General features: G+C 37.9%; 2 protein-coding genes and 1 long non-coding RNA gene across 6 annotated transcripts; all 3 read right to left on the bottom strand.

Moving 5' to 3' along the window:
• Positions 1–10,804, bottom strand: LOC124404413. Its single transcript, XR_006929006.1, has 3 exons — positions 10,730–10,804; positions 7,088–7,089; positions 1–11 (listed from the first exon to the last, which is right to left on the bottom strand). It is a non-coding gene; the product is annotated as an uncharacterized LOC124404413 (long non-coding RNA).
• On the bottom strand, positions 3,060–7,746 carry LOC124404411 (solute carrier family 22 member 4-like). Of its 2 annotated transcripts, none has more exons than XM_046878512.1 (4): positions 7,559–7,746; positions 5,694–5,788; positions 4,805–4,883; positions 3,060–4,686 (listed from the first exon to the last, which is right to left on the bottom strand). In XM_046878512.1, the coding sequence occupies exons 3-4, from the start codon at positions 4,860–4,862 to the stop codon at positions 3,365–3,367; spliced, it is 1,380 nt and encodes a 459-aa protein (XP_046734468.1). In that variant the 5' UTR covers positions 4,863–4,883; positions 5,694–5,788; positions 7,559–7,746; the 3' UTR covers positions 3,060–3,364. The 2 variants fall into 2 exon arrangements, with proteins under 2 accessions (XP_046734468.1, XP_046734469.1); XM_046878513.1 differs by having other exon boundaries at positions 4,805–4,877.
• A 2,042-nt stretch (positions 10,805–12,846) lies between the features above and the next one.
• On the bottom strand, positions 12,847–17,869 carry LOC124404412. Of its 3 annotated transcripts, XM_046878517.1 has the most exons (4): positions 17,692–17,869; positions 14,357–14,429; positions 14,043–14,193; positions 12,847–13,971 (listed from the first exon to the last, which is right to left on the bottom strand). In XM_046878517.1, the coding sequence occupies exons 3-4, from the start codon at positions 14,062–14,064 to the stop codon at positions 12,884–12,886; spliced, it is 1,110 nt and encodes a 369-aa protein (XP_046734473.1). In that variant the 5' UTR covers positions 14,065–14,193; positions 14,357–14,429; positions 17,692–17,869; the 3' UTR covers positions 12,847–12,883. The 3 variants fall into 3 exon arrangements, with proteins under 3 accessions (XP_046734473.1, XP_046734470.1, XP_046734472.1); XM_046878514.1 differs by having other exon boundaries at positions 12,847–14,193; XM_046878516.1 differs by lacking the exon at positions 17,692–17,869 and adding an exon at positions 15,178–15,217 and having other exon boundaries at positions 12,847–14,193.
• Between the last annotated feature and the right edge of the window lie 3,728 nt (positions 17,870–21,597).

Raw genomic sequence — 21,597 nt, 5'->3', positions numbered from 1 at the left:
CGAAGCTGACTCTTTTCAGGTTTGTCTTCCTGAGCTTTCACTCCCCTTCCGTCGAATATTTTTCTGTCATAGTAACAAGGTCAGTAAAAAAAGAATCATCTACGTCAAATGTGAACAGGTTCGGAAATAGCAGTAGTGTCAGAGGCCCATATACCGGGAGAATCTCTAGAAACTATACAAGAACTGCTGTGCATGCGCTAGTTTCAATCGGCCGTCCGTGCAGGCTGGCCACCCCGAGTCCCAGCTGTCAAACTATTTCTGTTTAACTGTTTCTGTCGGCGATCTAGTGCATACGCATGTTCCAAGTTAGAATCTCAAGTAATTGAGGCAGTGACTCGGAAAGGCTTGGAAAGCATTTGTTATTGAGTCGGAAAGTTGATTCTTCAGGAACGGTCGGCATTTGATGTTGAGGCTCTTTTCAAGTTCGTCTTATTTAATTGAAATAGAAAACTGATTTAATGTTGGGTGCTTGGAAGAAACGAAGCAGGCAGGTGGGGACAATTTATTCAATTCTGTTTAAAATAAACAGTATTTTTACTCACCTGCCTTAATTTGTCCAGACTCCCACTCGTTAACGACGTTCCACATTTAATTTCATATTTCTTCTTTCAATAAATAATTAACCCAATTTCTGTAGCTTTTGATATTTGTTTCTCCATCGAAGCCTTGATTGTATCGATTAAATATCTTCTCATATCGACCACGGTATTGCTGAATGACGCTATTCTTAGACAATTCACGCCAAATATGAATAAATGCGAAAATCACCTTAATGCGATACTTCACGTGCGAGAGATTCACAGCCTTGTCACATTTTGTACACGTTCGTCCCCTTGGTCAGCTGACGAAAATAACACCGCGGAGCGATTTCGTCGAGCAATGAAATTGAATTATTTGGTGCATGCGCAGTTCTGGTATAGTTTCTAGAGGTCCTCTCGGTATACATGCTAATTGTGAATTAGCCTCATATCTTCGGATGCTTTGGATGGTTCACACCACGCGATATACGATGTTATGTAATGATACTACAGCAATGTACGTCACAGAACATTTTGATACTGATGATCATTCCGAATCATTCATCTGGCGAGTGATGATGACCTGAATTTTTGTCGGATCGAAATGACACGTGTCGGAAGAGCGATACGAACATCGACTTACCAGATCGCCTCGCTGATGCTCGTTTCCCGACAAGCACGGAGTGACGTCAAAGAATCTTGGTCGACGCCCCAACTCCCCACCAATCAACGTCGACAGATTTAGAAGGTTATCCTTTCTTGATCAGTCCTGACAAGCTTACGGGAGCAGGCAGTTCTCCGCCGACTTTCAACACAGCACAGTCGACTTTCCGAGCCGCTGCCTGACGGTCGAATGATTCCTTGACTCTGTGTTCATATCCCCTCCTACTTAGGTTGCTCTCTCCCACCAAATTCGTCAGTTCTAGTCAATCTGCCGAACACGCGGGATAGGCATGAATACGCCACATAGTAGTCACAATAATGGTGATAATGAAAGAAATAAGTTGGGAGAATCGCTCATCAAGCGATGCGAACTGACCGCGAGATAAGGGATCTGGAGATACAGCAAAGCGTGCTTGTGGAATATTTGTGATATCAAAATTCGAAGTACAAGTTTCTGGAAAATTGTAATGTCACCTTGTAGACCTTGTAGGTCAGCCAAGGTTCACTTGGAATCCGCCAAGGGAAACTTGTTTTTTCATAGAAAACGAGTCTGTTGATATCATTAGACAAAGTTCGCTGTTTCAAAGGTTAAAATTCCGAGCGATGGAAATCAATACCAAAATGAGAGAACGTGATTCTTCAATTATCGCTAAATGTAAGTTTAAGATGACAATTACAGAATTCAAATAATCTTTTCACTGCAAAAGTCGTCAAAACATCAGTTTTCCCTCCCGAATCGTAAGTTGTTTTTGACATGTGTCACGAGCTGGATTCCGATTGGCTATGACGTACTTCCGGAAAACCATAATTCACCACAATAACTTGACGCTCATACAAAGACAAAATTCCTGAACGCGATTTACCTGAGATGGACGTAGAGTTTTTCTCTCCCGATTGGGCTTTTGAAGAAAAGTTGTTATTTACGATAAGTCGATTTTGATGATTCCTGTGTGGATGGCTCTGCGTGCTCGACGATGACAGTTTGTGATATAAATCAATACTGTTTCTGCATGCTACATTGCGTTCCGGAGTTAATTGTTTAACACGCAGTTTTCTACCGTGCTCTCCAAATAGTTCCACCTATTTTGAGCCCTGAACTCCCTCTGCTCTCTAGGTCCAGTGTAGTGGGCTAGTTGGAATGCCGGAAATATTGTTCGACTATAGTGTAAACACAAACAAGAATGAATGTTTTTCAAAACGGTTGGAAGATGCAAAAAAACCATATGCATACAATGCATATGAAAATTTGAAATAAAATGAAAAACGAAATAAGGTACATATCAATCCATAAGATTTAATAGATTGTGCAAAATGCGGCTTATATTCAGGGGCGTTAGGCATCGAGAAAATTACACTTGGCCTCTGTACCATCATCCAAGAACAGTCGAGTAACACAAATAACGCATTATTCAAACGCGTACAGTATTAGTTTAAGCCTCGTTTTTCGAATATTTGAATGGATTCCACGTCTGAAGAGTAGTCATCTTTAAGACCGAAGAGATTCCTGCAGATTTTTTTGTGCCATTCAAAAAGTATCCCAAGTTTCGAATGAACCGCTGAGCCACATAAGAGTAACCTCACTCGTTGAACCAAAACATCACTGCAGACATTTAATTTGTATTCGCGACACGGCAAAAACTGCTTGAGTTAATTACGTCGCTATGTTGACTTGTATATCTCAGCTGATGACTTTTGAGAATAATATATTATATGATACAACGAAAACAAAGGAGCAGATGAGAGTTTCATCGAGTATTACACAAGAGTTATACGTATGCGTTACGCAAAAGGAGCCGGGTATAACTAAGGTTGGGATGAATGGGATGTTCTGAGGGTGACAAAGAAGTAATAATTCAGACATAATGAAAAAAGGTGTTAAACTTACTTGCCATTTAATGCAGACAAACTGTTTCCGATTACAAAAATAAAAAGCATTAAAGCAAATTTTGTCATAACTAAGAATATTGGTTCTCGGGTACCTCACTAGTCCCGAGTGTGCAGCGCTGTCCGACTCTCGGAATAACAGAATCGTTGATGGGAATTTTGAGAAAAGCAATCGAGAACAGCGTCTCGATTTACTGAAATCTGGTGAAATGAGTTCTTCAAACTCTTTCGATAATAAAATTTTGGATCCTACTTCCACAACGGCGGGCTGCACCCCATCACTTTGTTGACTTCAAATCTCAGGATCGCACTACAGCATAATTCTTAAACGTTCCCTCAGGCTGCACCTTGATCGTTTTTGGAATGAATATCAAGACTAAGATAAAAGCCACAACAAGAGTACCTAAGTCGACGTAAGATTTTAGTGGGAGATGTATAAAGTCGTATACGGCTCCATGTTGATTAACATTCTGGTATATGAAATACTCGATCAAGGACATTATAGAACCTATCAGCATGTCTAAGCTCACGCCAATAGCAATGGCGATGGCTTTGACATTCGTCGGAAATAAAATTCCTAAAGAGGACCACGCGACACCAGTGAAAATGAAGTGACCCAAGAATTTCACGTAATTAAGTACAGAAAGTATTACAACAGATTTTATCCATATCCCGATCAAAGTTGCTATAAAACTGATTACGATCACTGCTAACAGAAATATTTTCCTCGCGAATAAAATTACGGGCAATACCAGAAAGCTGGTGAAAATTGCTATTGCAAAACTTACAATCAAACCATCGAAACTAGAGATATTCGTATACAAACGTAACATATCATATATAGCTTGTAGATTTAGGTGTTGTCTAAACCCCCATTTTATCAATATTAATACAAAAATGATGCCCAAACTACGAATATTTTTCATTTCGGTGATTGCTCTCAGTTTCTCTTTCCATTCCTGCGCGTACGCCTTTAATCGCGAATTGCCACGGGGTTCCGGTATCAATTCTGCTGTTCTGACGTACTTGTATCCGGTATAAAAACTGAGGGACCGTTCGGTTTCTTTGCACCTCTTTCTCCAGTTCAAGTAATAGGGTGTCTCAGGGCACAGTAAAAGTATTATACTGAACAACAATGTCGCGATTACGGCAAAAACAGTAGCTTTGATTTGATATACCAACATGAAATCCTGTGCATCACTAACGAAATGGTCGGTTAAAAATCGCAAGGCTAAATCCCCAAACAGTTGAAAGATCGGCAGAGTCACCAGCGGAAGTACCATAGCGGTTTGACGAATATTGATGCTGGTAATTTCCGAAATATAAAGAGCAATAGCAGTTCTGGTGAAACCGAGACTAAAAAACATTTTAATTAAGGACAGGATCTGTACTACATTACTTAAATGTGCAGAAAAAATGAAAGCAATTCCAAATGGCAGAAAGAGTGATGACGCTAACATGGTTTTTTTTCGTCCAAAACAATCAGAGCAAACTGCTGCTATAATAGCACCGCATATGACTGAGACAACACCTGACACGAGGTAAATGAATTTGAGAAATCCTTCGGGCTCCAGCCTCGACCAAACATCGACTTGAAGTGGAAAGAACATTAGAGTTGATGCTGAAAAAAAGATTATCAAATGATATGCACAAGTTCAATAAATTTGACGAAAGTTTGAGAAGAATAACTTTCGTTTTAGATCGCACGAGGCGCAAGCACAGTATTTTTGGAAACTTACCGAATGCTGCAAGGCACTGCTTCCACTGTGATAACCGAAAGCCGTTGCTTGCTTCCATCGTGCACGCGAATAACTGCAACAAAAAATTTGACTAACATTATTCTACGAGAGTATGAACGATGTTAACAAGAGTTGCCTTGGCAAGAGCAGTATAAAATCATAATTTTAATCAATATTTCATTGTTCTAAACTAATGAACGGAACAAAGTCAAGTGAAACGCATTTCAAAACGATGGATTCCAACGTCAGAGCGCGAAAAGATTGTTTAAATCATCCTCAAAATGTAGTTCTGTACGTCTGTTCGAGTTGAGCTTTGCAGAAGACGATTTAAACAACGGTGACCACGTTAAGACGAACGGAACATCTGAAATACAAAATTCAAGACTTTCGATAACCATAATTTCATTTTCTCAGGTTCTGTAGGACGAATTATCGATACATTGGAATTTCGCTGAGCTGCAATTTTTTCATCAGACTTCGTGTTGTATCGAGACCCTCGCGGACGTTTTAATCAATTGCTGAAAAATATAAGGTAAAATTAGACATATAACCAAAAGACTCTTGGAAGATACGTCGGAAGTTATAAAAATTCGTGGTTTTTATATTACAGATATTTCGTCCGCCTACAAACGTGGCCGGCGTTTTTCAAATCGTCTTCGGCTGAGCTCCACTGACACGGATATACAGACTGAAATCAATTCTGAAGATAATTCAAAAATCTTTTTCTAACAAGTAAGTCCGCAGTTTTCAAATGCAATTCGGTTCACTCAAAGCTTCATCTTGTTTCGACCGTTACTATTGTTACAACGAAACGTGAAATTAAATTATCACTTTCTACTACTCTCACTTTGGGGCCGCCTTCTGAAACGAAGTAAAAAATAGTACTTACGTCGTGGAATACCAACAATCACCTCTGAGGCACGAAGTTGACTCCTTTCAGGTTTGTATTCTTGAGCTTTCAGTCCCCTCCCGTCGAATATTTTTCTGTTACAATAAGAAGGTCAGTAAAGAAAGAATCATCTACGTCAAATCTGAACAGTCTCGGAAACAGCAGTAACGCCAAAAGCCCACATACCGGGAGAATCTCCAGAAACTAGACAAGAAATGCTGTGCATGCGCGAGTTTTAATCGGCGGTCCGTGCAGGCTGGCCACCCCGAGTCCCAGCTGTCAAACTATTTCTGTTGAACTGTTTCTGTCGGCGATCTAGTTCATACGCATGTTTCAGGTGAGAATCTCACGTAATTGAGGTAGTGACTCGTAAAGGCTTGGGAAGCGTTTGTTATTGAGTCGGAAAGTTGATTCTTCAGGAACGTTCGGCATTGAATGTTGATGCTCTCTTAAAGTTCCTCTTATTCGATCGAAATAGAAGTCTGATTAAATGTTGGGTGCTTGGAAGAAACGAAGCAGGTAGGTGGGGACAATTTATTCAATTATTTTTATCACTTCATACATTAGGAATAACAATTAAAGTTTTTTTATGAACACATAATACAGCTGAAACAATGCATCTCTGCTGTTCGCTGATATCTGCTCCTCCTATTCAATTCATGACACGCGCAGAGATAATCGCCACTTTTGTTGGTTACCGAAAGAAGTTGTAGGTCGTACGGTTTCTTCTAATTTCAAATCTAATTTTAAAAAATTTAAGCCGAAGAGTAAAACTCAGGAACTGTCTATGAAAAACGTTGAAAATCAACACTTTTGAAATGTTCCTTGTTGTCACTATTAATTTTAAGGATAACCATGTTTTGGAGCGATGTTCGGAACCTTAATATGAAGATATTCTCATTCGATTCAAGATTGTACCCCCTTGTTCCTTCGAAACAAATAAATATCCAATTTTCAACGAAGTACATGGAAATATTTACTGAAACCTGAATCCAATAAAATATCTTCTTTGTAGTGCTCCGAACATCATCCAGTAACACGAATATCCAGATGGAATCCCTTCGTTGCAGAAACCAATATGAAATTCTTTGTTTTTAACTTGTGCCACTAGATAACTTTTGCATTTCGGGTTCCATTTCCAAACTCAGCATGAGATTACACTGCTACCTTCTCCGGGGTTTGAACAATTCATTTATCTTTAATTTTATTTAAGTAAAGAATCTGTTTGAAATAAACAATATTTTCACTTACTTACCTCAGTTTGTCCAGACTCTCACTTGTTAATGACGTTCCACATTTGATTTCATATTTCTTCTTTTAATAAATAATTGACCCAATTTCTGTAGCTTTTGATACTTGTTTCTCCATTGAAGCCTTTATTGCATCGATTAAACATCTTCTCATATCGACCACGGTATCGCTGAATGACGCTATTCTTAGACAATTCATGCTAAATAGGAATAAATGCGAACATAACCTCAATGCGCTACTTTACGCGCGAGTATTCACAGCCTTGTCACATTCCGTGTACGTTCGTCCTCTTGGTTAGCTGACGAAAATAACACCGCGGGGCGATTTCGCCGAGCAATGAGATTGAATTATTTGGCGCATGTGCAGTTCTTGTATAGTTTTTAGAGATTCTCTCGGTATACATACAAATTGTAAATTAACCTCATATCTGTGCTTTGGATGATTCATATCACGCGAAATACGATTTTATGAAATAATACTACAGCAAAGAACGTCACGGATCATTTTGATACTAAAGATCATTTCGAATTATTTATCTGGCGAGTGATGATGGCCTGAATTTTTGTCGGATCGAAATGACACGTGTTGGAAGAGCGATACGAACATCGACTTACCAGATCGCCTCGCTGATGCTCGTTTCCCGACATGTACGGAGTGACGCCAAAGAAACTTGGTCGACGCCTCAACTCCCCACCACTCAACGTCGAGAGTTTGTTAAGGTTATGCTTTGTTGATCAGCCCTGACGAGCTCACGGGAGCAGGCAGTTCTCCGCCGACTTCCAACACAGCACAGTCGACTTTCCGAGCCGCGGCCTGACGGTCAAATGATTCCTTGACTCCGTGTTCCTATCCCCCCTTACTTACGTTGCTCTCTCCCTCCAAGATCGTCACTTCTAGTCAATCTGCCGAACACTCGGAATAGGCATAAATACGCTACACAGTAGTCATAATGAAGGTGATAATGAAAGAAATAAGTTGGGAGAATCGCTCATAGAGCCATGCGAACTGAACGCGAGATGAGAGATCTAGAGATGCAGCAAAGCGTGCTTGTGGAATATCTGTGATATCAAAATTCGAAGTTCATGTTTCTAGAAAATTGGAATGTCACCTTATAGGCAGTGTTGGTCGTTTTGTTGTCATGTATTGAATTCTTGATAGGATTTACGAATCTAGTCAGAATAGGGTTTTCTTCCAATTATAAACTACAAATGTCGTTGAGATCGAATTTAAGACATTTCGCTTCGAATTCAGGCAATTATGGTTCATCTCAAGGAATATGACCAACTTAGAGTATAATCCGTCATTCTGTAATATCTTTGACGGTGCACGAATAATATTTGAGTGTGATTTTCTTGATAGAGAAAAGTTTGTGAAACGGATTGTTGCAATAAATTCACGCGTTCTCGGTCATATTGACGTTTACTGAAAATGTATCCTAAAATAATCATAGACATCCGTCTTGTGAACTGCATGAATTCAAGGAATGCATCAATTGGATCTGGTGATCAACCGACCTTAGTGGAAGGAGCCAAAGATAAGCCAACGTTCACTTGGAATCCATCACGGGAAACTTGTATTTTTATTCAAAACTAGTCTGTTGATATCATTAGACAAAGTTCGTTGTTTTGAAGGTTAAAATATCGAGCGATAGAAATCAACAGCAAAATGGGAGTACGTGATTCTTTATTTATCGCTGAATATAAGTTTACGATGACAATTGCAGAATTCAAATTATCTTTTTACTGCAAAATTCGTTAAAACATCAGTTCTCCTTTGCGAATTCTAAGTTGCTCTTGACTTGTGTCAAAAAACCATAATTCACCGCTGTAACTTTAAGCTTGTACGAAGAAAAAATTTCGGAAAACGATTCACCTGAGATGAATGCGGAGTTTTTCTCTCTCGGTTGGGCTTTTGAAAAATAAAAGTGTCACTTACGGTTAGTCGATTTTGATGAATCGGGCTGTGGATGGCTTTGCGTGCTCGGCGGTGACTGTTTATGATATGAATCATCACTATTTACGTGGGATTACTCTGGTCGTAGCAAATGAATTATCATCTGTGACTGAATGAATGGAATTTCTACTAACAATTATTTACTAGCACTCCGGCTGGAATGGGGTTTCGTAGAACAGTTTTCAAGAGAAAGAAGGCTAATTGACCCAGGCCAAATGAGGCGCCAGTGGACCAACGAATGATACAAGTACTATTGCGAAAATAGTAGAGTAGAGAAATAAATTCACTAATGCTTGATAGGGCGCGGATGTATACTACGTATATACTAAGTGGGAACGGAGACGGTTCAGTAGATTTGCCAGTTTGATTTACTCCCGTTGAAACTAATTAATTGGGATAACTGAAATATAAATTAAACACTATGAACAAATTTATTCAAATTGAGTTGATTCGAAATTATAATGATTGAATATTATTATTCAAATCATGATACTTGAATCAAAAGAAAAGTTCGGAATTTCTTCAAAGTTATCTAATTCGAGATTGAAAAAGATTTTGTGTACTACTCTGATCGAGGGTTCACGAAAACTGTTCTAGATAGATGATTTTTGGTAATATGTCCCGTTCTAATGATGGTTTTCACCGACTCTATTTCTGCATACTGCAATGCTCTTCTGAGTTAATTGTTTAGCATGCAGTTATCTATCGTGCTTTCTAATTAGTTCCATCAATTTTTTTGAAGAACGGACCAATATGGAGTATTTAAGTATGTCGAGATGATATTTAGGACCTTCTTATTCGCCCTGAACTCTCTCTGCCCTCTGGGGCCAGTGTCATGGGTTATTTACGTGCACTTCGACCTTTTCCATGGGTTCCGGCGAGAATTTCCGTGCTTGCATCACATAAATGTATATGTCACTTCCATATCCGGAAATATCGTGACGTGATTCTCGGGCATCTGGTTCGTCATAACGAACTGTTCTTTGACGATAAACAGTTTTTGCTTAAGTATTAAAAAACGAAATTATAAATGTTATCGATTCATAGAATTGAATCGGTGATGCAAAATGAGGTTTATGTTCAGGGACATTAGGCATCGAGGATGTGACACTTGGCCTCTGCATCATCAGCCAAGATAAGTCAAGTAACAGAAATTAACGCATTATTCGAACACTTACAATTTCTGTAAGTAATGATGTTTTGTGAAACGCCGTATCTTTAAAATATTTGAATTGATTCCACGTCTGAAAAGTAGTCATCGTTGAGACCAAAGAGATACCTGCAGATTTTTCTGTGCCATTCAAAAAGTATCCCAAGTTTCGAATGAACCGCTGAGCCACATAAGAGTAGCGTCACTCGTTGAACCAAAACATCACTGCAGACATTCAATTCGTATCCGCGATACAGCAACAACTGCTTATGCTAATTACTTGACTATATAGACTTGTATATCTTAGCTGATAACTTTCGAGGTTAATATGATGCAATAAAAACAAGGAACAGATAAAAGTTCTGTCGAGTATCATACAAGAGACATGCGTAGGGACGTATAAATGATTGGAACATTCTGAGCAGGATAAAGAATCAATAATTCCAGCACAATGAAAAAATGTGTTGAGCTTACTTGCCATTTGATACGGAGAAACTGTTTTCGCTTACAAAAATAAAAAGCGCTGAAGCAAATATCACAACTTCTAACAATATTAGTTCTCAGGCATTTTATTAGTCACGAGTATGCAGCGCTGTCAGACTCTTAGAATAAGATATTGTGCGTACGTTGGATACTCAAACACAGATATGGTGGTGCCCATCAGCATATCTATGCTCACGACAATAGCAATGGCGATGGCCTTGACATTCGTCGTAAATAAAACTCCAACAGAGGACCACGTGACAGCAGTAAAAATAAGGTGCTTGAAGTATTTCACGTAACATAGTATTTAAATTATTAAAGAAGATTCTGTCTTTACTTAATTTTTTGGAAATCCAATGAAAATTGGAGCAATTCTAAATTGCACGAAAAATGATAATGCTTACATAGTTTTATGCTAGCATAAAATAATCATTGCATTGATTGTTTCATTATAACTAGAGTAACTCTTGTCTTTCGCAGAGCTCCAGTGGACCGGACCTACAAAAGTCAATTTTTACGATATTTCAGTAAACTATTTTGTCCTCCGAAGCGGGATCCTGCTGTTTTCGAGCGCGATTTGGTTCGCTCTGTTCCGACCATTTGTTTATTCACAAGGAAACATTAAATAAAACGATCATTATCTACTACTTTCACATTGGCACTCCCCGAATGAAAATAATTAAAAAAAGAAGTGACGTCATGGAATTCCAACAGTCACCTCTGAGGCACGAAGTCGACTCTCTTTAAGGTTTCCCTTCCTGGGCTTTCGACCTCCTTGCTTTGCCTTGCCAATGGTTTGCCTTTTAGAATACTGACGACTGCAAAGATACAGTTATCTACGTGGAATGTGAACAGCTTAAGGGACAGCAACGCCACTCGTGGACGTTACGTCTGAGGCCTGTGTACACGGTAACTGTGAATTCGACGCATGTTTGTCCCCTGGATGATTAATTTTTACGGAATAAGAGGATATGAAATAATATTACAGGAAAGAATATCACCGATCATTTTCATACTGAATATCATTTTGAATTTTTTATCCATGCAGTGATAAAGAACTAAAGTTTTGCCCACTGATCGTGAAATGAGAGATGAAGAGGTAGATCCAATCGTGCTCGAGGAATATTTGCGAAATCAAAATTGGAAGTACAGGAATCTGGAAAATTATAATTGTTACGTCTTCAGTCCACCATATTGGATCCGCCATCTTAAAGTTTGAAATTCTGAGATCGGATTCGTTTTTAGCGATCCTGAAAACACTGGTTTACCCAGTTTCAAGGAATTTGATAGTGAGGAAAAATGTATGCTTCAAAGGATTAATTAATTGCATTCAAATTACGAGATTTACCGAGGTTATAAATAGTTTGTAACTTTGTACCCTTATAATTTTCTACCATTTAACCCTGTCGTAATCGGTCAAAATGAATTTTTCATTAGTCGCCACGAGAATTATCCTCCAATTGGTTTCATTCAAATATCTCAACTGGAAACACGCGAAATAGCGAAACTGCCACTGAGAGTGCCCAACTTTGGGGGTTAATTTCACCTCTTTAAACCGTTTATCCGCCGATCAGAAGAAATATACGTGTCGCTTGGATTTCGATGAAAAACGAACAGCAAAAACGAATACCAAATTATTTTTTCGCTAAACTTTAACCTCATTTACGAGTCTTATAGTGAAAGTATCTTTCCAGGAAGGTTGATATAGGTTTAGCTGGTTATCAGATTAATTTCAGTTGTCGTTTGCAGAAAATATTTTTATTCCCCAGACTTGTTCAGTATTTGGTACAAATAGATTACACTTAGAAAGAATAATTTTTATCTTACGTTATTCAATGCTAGTATTATTTATCTTAAATTTAATGTTCTTCGACCAGAAATATACGGTTTGAGCAGTGTGCAAAGATCGTTGGAAGAATTTTTATCTCTGAGGTTTGAATTCTTATAAAGTAATCGGTACAATATGAATGACGTACTAGAGTAATGATACCTCACTTCTATGTCTGCGAAAATAAATACATTATAGTAAAACGTGTGTTGAAAGTCCTTTTCAGGTCGACAAAGAATTTATTAACCGCCAAGAACACATTAAAGCTGTAAGTTATCGAATCAAGCTTAATCTGTAATTTCTTCTCATCCTTTACAAATAACGGCAGAGAAAAGTTATAGTATCAATTTTTCAATACGTCGTCCCGTTCAATTTTATAACTTTTCAGACGTCTCTAAAAAAATACAGAAATAATAATTATTCGCTAGTTTACCGATCCACAAAGTCATCACGCCGACGAAAGTTCTCTCTGTTATGCAAATTTGAGAATATTTTGTCATCAAGAGAACCAGAGTGATATTTTCGCTACAGTCTCAACAATTCTAAATCTCCCGTCGAGGCAACCGCGTAATTTTTCAACATACCATCAGACTGCACCTCAATGGTTTTTGGAATGAAGATCACGACTAAAACACCAGCAACAACAAGTGACCCAATGTCAATGCAAGCTTTAGCTGTAATTAATTCGTAGCTATAGATCCATATGCTCTCTTTCTCGATCAGAGACCCGATCCAGAAAAATGTGTTCCTTATCAACGCCTCTAAGCTCATAACTAAAGCAATGAAAAGGGCCCTGATGTTAGTTGGAAATGATACTCCTGCGCAGCACAAAATGACACTGACAAAAATGTAGTGAATTGAGTATTTCACGAAAATCAATACCGCAAGTAGTGGAGAACCCTCATCCACAGGTATGTTAATCATAATCACAGAAACTGTCAAACTTATTATAGTTACCACCAACAGAGATCTTCTTCTTGCGAATAGATTGATCGATAGCATTAGGAAGATACTGAACCCCGCTAATGGCAAGAGTAGAACAAAATTCAAGGAAACCGGAATGTTCATGGCAACTTTCGTAAGCAATAACTCACTGTAAGATTGCTTCGTGGACCATTTGACTAATATAAGAAAACAAATAATTCCCAGTCTTTGAAGATTTTCCGTTTTAAAAATTTCTCTGAATTTTTCTCGCCATCGTTGCACACACCCATTCATTAGGAGAATGTCGATGGCTTGCGGAGTATCTTCTGCTATTCTGACGTGCCTGTATCCTGTGTAAAATTCCAGTGACTGTTCTGTTTCCTCGTACCGTTCCATCCAGTTTAAGTAATAGGGGGACTCAGGACAGTTTAGTATTACCAGCGTGTGACATGTGAACAGGATCAAAGCGCAAACACCAGATAAAAAATTAAACTTCCTGAAATTCAGTTCCGATAGTTCAAGTGCAAAGGTCCAAATGAATATTGCGACGGAGTAAATTGACAGTGGAAGCACCATTGCCATTTGACGTATGTTGGTGCTGGTGATTTCCGAAATCCAAGTAAGTACGACAACGCTTGTAAAGCCCAAACCAATTTTAATTATGATCACAATCGCAGTCACGTCTGGTGCTCCGAAGTGTAAACAGGTATAGCAGGCGATTTGAAATATCAGGAATAATGATGACGCCATCATAGATCACCTGCGTCCTTTAGTATCCGCATGGACTGCTCCAAGAATCGCACCAATTATTATCAGGCCAGTTTCTAACATGAGGCTGATACCGTAAGTCATCGTCAAGTCTTGGTCGCAGAAAAAAAGGCCGATTGGTGAACCCAATATCAAAGCTGATGCTGCAACAAGGAAAGGATTGACCTGTACTTGGGTACTCAAAAATTAAATTTAATGGATGTCAATTACTCGATACTCGTTTAATCCTAAGAAAGTTGAGTGATTTTATGGTGAAGCCAATTCGCACGAACGAATCAAACAATTTACGTATTGCTGGAAACCCACCGCAAACTACCAGGCACTGTCTCCGCTGTAAGAGCCAGACAAAGCCGTTCGATTCCATTTTGTATGTGAACGCCTGAAAAACACATATTTTCAATATTACTGTACGAAATTATTGTTGGGAAACGTGTAGGATCAATTTTTTGGGATGAAAATTTGATAATCTAGAATCGAAAATAGCACCAAACTTGTCGAATAATAACAGTCACATCTAGGACACGAAGTCCATTTTTTTTCTCCCCTTTACTCTCAGCCTTTCAGGATTTCTCTCTTTTTTTTTCTTTGATCTTTTGTGAAGCAAAATTTTTATACCTCAAAAAAAAAAAAAAAAAAAAAAAAAAGTTCCAGATTGTTTTTCAATTCATATTTGAAAGATTAGAATATGAAAAATCGAATGAAACGAGAATTTCGTGACCCAAATTCTACGTCATTGCATTAAATTGTAGAATCATTGTTCAATGAGTTCTGTGTTCAGTATCGTAAAGCTCAAGAAATCTGCAGTAGATTAAACAGAATGTGCAACCGAATCAGCGTTGCAAGTGACTCGATGGCGATTTAAGGGGGTGCCCTGATCGATTTCGAATATATATATATATATATATATATATATCTAAATATCAAAGTCCACGTATCTCAATCGCAAAAAACGGCTTAACAGCACCATTCTATCCACAATTCTGAAAAAAAACTCTCCAACGTATTTTCATTATTCAAAAGTTTTGTGGGTGAAACAGCAGCTGCATATCATAATTAAGTGGAAAGTAATGAGAAAAATAATTACAAAATATTCCGTTTACGCAGCTGACACACATTCAAACACTCACAATATCAACATGGCTGCCGCTGATACGACCGCGATAGCATATCTCTTGTTTAACGATTCACGGCACTTACTATTAGATACTTAGATACCGCTAAAATCTATTTCACCTACAACAAAACAATAGCACGAATACATTAACTGCAACTCCTGCCTTGGTTGAGCTTCGTATACTCAGATCTTTCACCGCGGAAATCCATGATATAAGATGGCGCCACTATTAACTTTTCCGCTCGACGCTGAACTGGTGAGGCCGAGCCCCAGCCGAGCACAAAAAACCCTGTAATAATCTTATGGGAATTGGGTTTTACTGAAATCGTCTGAACCTTAAAATGTTCATCCTATTTCCAGTATTCCTTTTTGCAGGTAAAAGTACGAGGAAAATACTTATTTCTAATAAATAAAACTTAGGCATGTAGCATGTTTTTTGTTGAATTATTTTTAAAAACATTTTTCGCGATTTTGTTGTAACCATGATATGGCAATGATCGGAAGATTCATTTCTATTAATAAGATGTGAAAAAAAGTGTCATCTCTGCAGCTTTAGGCTGGCCATGAGCGAGTCCTTGAAGTTCCCGTTCTCACACTGCAGATTCCAAGTTTATAAAGAGAAAAAAGATAATATCCAATTCGAATTTCGAACTACAGATTCGGATTCGTGATTAACGATTTTGAAGCCCTTAGATACCATATTATACTATAATGGATACACCATTATAAGTTTTGGAAGTCTGACTCTGGATTCGTTCTCGGTAACCCAAAAAACCTCCACCTACTAATTCACAGCAAAATCTAAATTTTTATTTTTTTATTTTCTACCATATTGGATTCCCTATTTTGGTTTTCAAAAATTTGACCTTAGATTCGTGATCAGCCATGGAACAAAACTTCGAATAGCAATTTTCTTAGAAATTCAAATGTTTTTTTTCTTCTTTTTTTGAAGGCCATTGAACGGGTCAAATTGAAATTTTTCAAATTTGACTTTAGATTCGTGATTAGTGACCAAAGAGACATTACGGTACCAATTTTTATTCAAATCCATTTCTCCAATATCAGGATATCATTTTTATTTAATTTCCTGGAAGTTTGTTATTCAAATAATCCACAAAATACTGAACCAATTAAATTATTAATTAATTAAAGCCAAAATCTAATCAGTTCTAAGTTTGGAAGGGCCACGTCGGGTGAGACTAAAATTATTGAAATCCGGTAACTCGTTCTCAAAATATCGTCGGACGATGAAATTGATGACATATGTACATTAGACTGCCCCTTAACACACTTTTTTTTTCATTCATCCCTTAATTTGTGTTCCAAATAAATTCAAAAATATTATGAGCTCAACCGGATCCCTATTCCAACGGGAAAGGGTGCCTGTAAGCATGAACCCCATTAGAATAACATTGGATTTTGGCATATTCTGGTTTCTACCTTTTTTTTTTCAGTCCCAGAGACATTAAAAAAATCTGTCAATCATCACGATCTATTCTATATTCGTAACAAACATGGTAAAAAATTTTATTGGCCCCCGTGAAATATTGTATATAATTTTAAAACGTATAAAATAAAAAAAATAAATGAAAAAATTCAGCCAATAACTGAGTTTTTCTGCTATGGGGGGGGGGGGGGGGGGGGGGAGAATTTTCTTTATATCTTCGACATTTTCCACTGATTCGACGATATTCTCCTCAATCCCTGTAACATTTGAGTACATTCGAAGTTGCATGGGTTGCGGGTAGAAGGCGGGATTTACGATCGGACCCTGACGAAAATGGAATGCGCAATAAGATGTCTGAGAGGTATTTGGGAAGTATCCACACGCTTCGTGAAGTTTTTTGCAATATTGGAGAACATTTCACGAGCATTTTGAACCTGGTCCACAAACGTTTTACACACTTTTGAATCTTGATTCGTGCACACCCGGTGCACATGTACTGGAGGTCTACCCGGAGAACAATCGTTCACATTTGCAGCACAACGTCCAATCACATTTCTGACCTTTATCGTATAAAATAATGCAAGGGAATCATAAAAAAATGTGATCAAAAATATTTTTTTGAATATTCATAAATTCAGCTTCTGAAAATCAAATCCATCTTCCAAACTCAGTTTAACAAAAAGGGATTTTCAAAGAATTATGCAAAAAATAAGATATCAACTTCTGTTGCTACCAAAGAATTGATGTTCTGCACATGTTCTCGTGAAACAAAATTTCCGAAATTTGGAACCCCATAGGCACCATGAATGATTTTGAACATATGTACGCCCCTGACCTGACATCGACTAACAAAGATGGCGGCCACTATGGTAAACTGTTGATATGAATTCTACCAATTTTTGATTTCTGGATAACGTCGTTTAAGCGGAATAAGCCACCATTAAATATCGCAGCAAAGAACCCTACAGTTGAGAGTGATGCACAGAATGATTTCGAAGCCATGATCCAGCGAATGATGAAGCACCAAATATACGTCTGGCAGAAATGATACACGTATTTCAAGAGGGACACAAAACTGACCTGGCCACTTAGTTAGTCTCCTTTTCCCCTAACGAACACGCAATGATGAAACAAATCTTGGTCGATTTGCTGAAGTCTCTTTCACTTCACGATGCGAAATAGAAAAGGTTATTCTCGTTTGATGATCAGACCTTGCCAGCTTGCGAGAGATGCGTAGTCCTTTTCTGACATTGAACGCAGCACATTAAATCCTTTGCGCCTGCGTGGCCAATAGCTTGGCAGGTTTACATCCCCGCTACTTCTCTGAGAGAATCCTATATCGATCCAGTCGAGTCAGTGCATTGGATAAGCGAGATGCAGTAAGATGCTGATAAGCGAGAAGCAGTCAGACTGAGAACCCCGAGTTTTTTAAATAAATAAATATTAAATAGTGCAATTGCAGCTAAATTAAGGGGTGACGGAAAAACTATTACGTGTATGATGGAATACCCGACGTACCAGAACCACGTGAAAAATGATCAGAGCCTCTAGAATTCACATCACTACCAGGTGCAGACCTTTACTGGTGACACACTAAACCCGGAAATAAATGGGAACATCCACGAGTTCTACGATCCGTGATATTCTATTTGAAATAAAAAATCGAGTCTTTCAAAAAGCAACAAATGGCTGAGCGAATCATTCAACTGTTGTGATTTTAACATCTCATTATAAAAACCACCGTGCCATATAAAGCTAGCCTAGAAGTGTGGTGAAGATGTTGGAAATATTCTGAGGAAGACAGAAAAATTGACGAACAACGCATAATGAATAAACCCGACCGACTCCTGAGCTGATAATTATTTTTTGTGACTTTTGAGCACAAGTTGTTTTGATCTATCTTGAACAAATTCATCATTATATTGCCATAATTGCATCAAAAAAAAAAAAAAAAAAAAAAAATTGGAGCAACCCTCCAAGAGATGATTGAAATGATGAGATGATGAAAAATGTTCTATTTTTTTTTTCTAATGAATGTAGGAAGCTATTTCAAACAACACGAAGAAATTTGACAAGTATTGGCGCAAATTGCAGCTAAAAGTGCACTGCGTATGTAAAAAATGATCTTCGATACGAAACTGATCGATTTAAAAAACCGTAGGAAGTCGATGCTGAACCAAATGACACAAATGGATGAATCCAGTATAAGACACGATGCTGCAAACAAACGAATGGTTAGATATTTATGGAAATTGAGTAAATTCTAACCGAGTAAATAAAGAATAATTGTCAATTGTGACCGCATGTATCACACGTCCTTGACGTTTTTTTATAAATTTTTCTAAACCCACCATATCGCGTGTCTAATAGCAGAAGGTCGTAAGTACCACCTTACAACCTTTCGCTTTTGAAAAAGGCAAAGGGTCGTATATTTTTTTTTATCGTATCACGGCCTAAAACATTAGAATATGATCAGAAACATTGAAACTGAATAACAGTTTAGTTAAGAACAAAATTAAAACTTCGATCTTTTAGTGATTTCGTGATTTTTTTTTTTTTGACAAGAAAGGAATGTACGTAATTTATTGAAACTTTGAGGACATTTTATACATATATTCAAATAAATATCGTCATATTTTCAAGCATTTCCTCCGAAAATAGGGAAGATATCAGCTGCCACCCATCGGAGGTCATCAACAGACGTAGCTGTTTGGGTATATTCTGGAGGCCACAGTTTTTATCTGAATTCAAAAGGGCTTCAAATTTACTTTGAGGACGCGCCTTTCTTGTACATGAACTTAACTTCTCCCAAAAAATTGATGATTACATTTTTTAGAGGTTTTTAAACAAAAGAGCATAATTTCTTACCATTTTTGAAACTGTTTTTGCAACAGAAAAATACTTTGAACAATGATATTACTCCAAATTCAGGTTTATACAGAAGAAAGACATGTCTTTAAACTAAATTTAATACCCGATCGATTTCAGATAAAATTCTTTATGCGTATACCCAGTGTTCAGACGATTTCGAAGAAAAAAAAATTGACGGTTACGCTCTTCTGTCTTTATCTTCGAAATTTTTTTTATCAGATTTCTGTTTTTTTCAGACTTTGATTTATCTATGCGTTCCAATAGTTTCTAGACCGATTGCAGAAAAAAAAATGGTTCTTACGATCTTCTGTTTTGACCTTTTTTTATGTACCTATTAACGAAAAAAAGTGAAATCTGCGTAATACACGATAGTTTGCCTTCATATTTTCAAAAGCTTAATTTCGATTAAATTACACGTTTTGATCATTTCCAGAGTCAGTGAAAAAAAAAAGAAAAAAAAAAAATATTATACACCGTTTTTCTACTAATATGCATTTTTGACGGTAACGACATCATTTCAAATATTGGTATAACCAATATGAAACGTTGTTTCAGGAGTGACACAAACATCAACTTATCTGAACCTTTCGTTAATCTTTCCTCACCCCCCACAAGTATGGATCGACAGATTTTATTTTTTGATATCGATCCCACGTTGCCAAATTTTCAGCTACAACTGTCCGAATTAACCCAGAGCGTCACCCAAACTTTTCACAACTGGCATGAAATGACACTTTACACCAGCAGGAATTCTCACCGCTGTTGAGCAAATAAAACATAAATGTGAAGGTGTGCACACAGTGGTGGCAGCAGCAGTGGGACCAACGGTATAACGGAACATGCAAATACAAAACCACGCGTGCCTCGTCGTCCCTCCGGACTCTCGATACAACCGCAACTGGTGAACAACGCCACCGACAGCAGATCGTAATTACGTTAATTTCAACGCGTCTCCTAAAGTTTCAATTAACATCGTTTCTGTTCGGCAGAATTGTTACCACCAAAATCCCACCGCTGTCACCAATTCCACTATTTTACTTTTACGCAAGACGTCCACGATGCCAACAAAAACTTAGGAATCGAATCGTCTCGCCTTTTCTGGATCAGAATCCTTTCTTCTTTGTCCTGTCGTTTATTGACTAGTTTCACTGTATCCAATGATTCGGGTGCTTAAGTTGATTGATTTAACCAATCGACCCTCCGAATATGCAAAAACAGTTTCACCTCGAAGTCCCCTTAGGAAACAATCTCAGGGTTCGTGAAAGATATCACAGTTTTCCATTCCAATTGAACAGGAATTATTGGTAATGAGATTTTTTTTCAACTGATTTTTTATTTGAATCGTAAATATTACTTTTCCGCTCTACTGGCACAGTCACTTGACTCGTCTCAGCTTGAATTCTGTCAATGAAAAATGATCGAACAGCATGAGTGCTGTGATATTGCAAGATATTGAATGTTTGTTTCAAGATTGAATATATTTATTACGCAACCAATTCTTTGCTCCTTTTTTATTTAATTCAAAAGAAAAGTTTTGCGCTATTTCCAGCGTTAATAACTTGCGAATATTTCCGGTAAATAAATACGCCGAGTGGAAAACTTGGTAAAGTCTAGCAATGAAACCTATTTTGTGTGAATTGTTTCGAGCCATAACGAAGAGGCAATTAATTGGACAAGGTATGAGCCACTGTAGCGTTTCTGATGAGCAAGACGGCCGAAACACGAGACCTTTTTCCATCGGAAGAAAAATGTTGGAGTGTTTTCTCAGCAACTCGTATTGTATACCTTGAGTTACTTATCCGTTATCCGTATCTATAGGTTGGTACAGAAATGTCGCCGGTGCTGCAGGGCACACTTACTCGTTCTCCGCTCCTCTGTTTTTCCATTACTCCGAGGAATATTTGTCAAGTCAACAAAGCACAAACAACCCGTAGCTTCTTTCTTGCAATTCTCTTTCCTCCCCATCTCCGTTCAACGCACCTCAAATTAAAGGAAACCAAAAGAAGAAGGCGATGTTAAGATCAAGATTCATTCACTCTCTTCAAGTTCGGACATGTAGCTTCAGATTTTATTGAACATGAATGCAATTGTCAGACTTGACTTCAATTCGCTGTT

Source organism: Diprion similis, chromosome 3 (assembly GCF_021155765.1).
Source record: "Diprion similis isolate iyDipSimi1 chromosome 3, iyDipSimi1.1, whole genome shotgun sequence".
NCBI classification, from domain to species: domain Eukaryota; kingdom Metazoa; phylum Arthropoda; class Insecta; order Hymenoptera; family Diprionidae; genus Diprion; species Diprion similis.
This window is presented reverse-complemented; position numbering and strand designations above follow the sequence as displayed.

What these genes read in the sequence shown, in the direction of transcription:
- LOC124404411 (XM_046878512.1), bottom strand. Translation starts at nt 4,862, where the DNA reads ATGGAAGCAAGCAACGGCTTTCGGTTATCACAGTGGAAGCAGTGCCTT. An exon ending in GCAGTGCCTTGCAGCATTCG is followed by an intron (nt 4,687 to 4,804) that starts GTAAGTTTCCAA and finishes TCTTTTTTTCAG; the next exon opens with CATCAACTCTAATGTTCTTT.
- LOC124404412 (XM_046878514.1), bottom strand. Translation starts at nt 14,035, where the DNA reads ATGATGGCGTCATCATTATTCCTGATATTTCAAATCGCCTGCTATACC.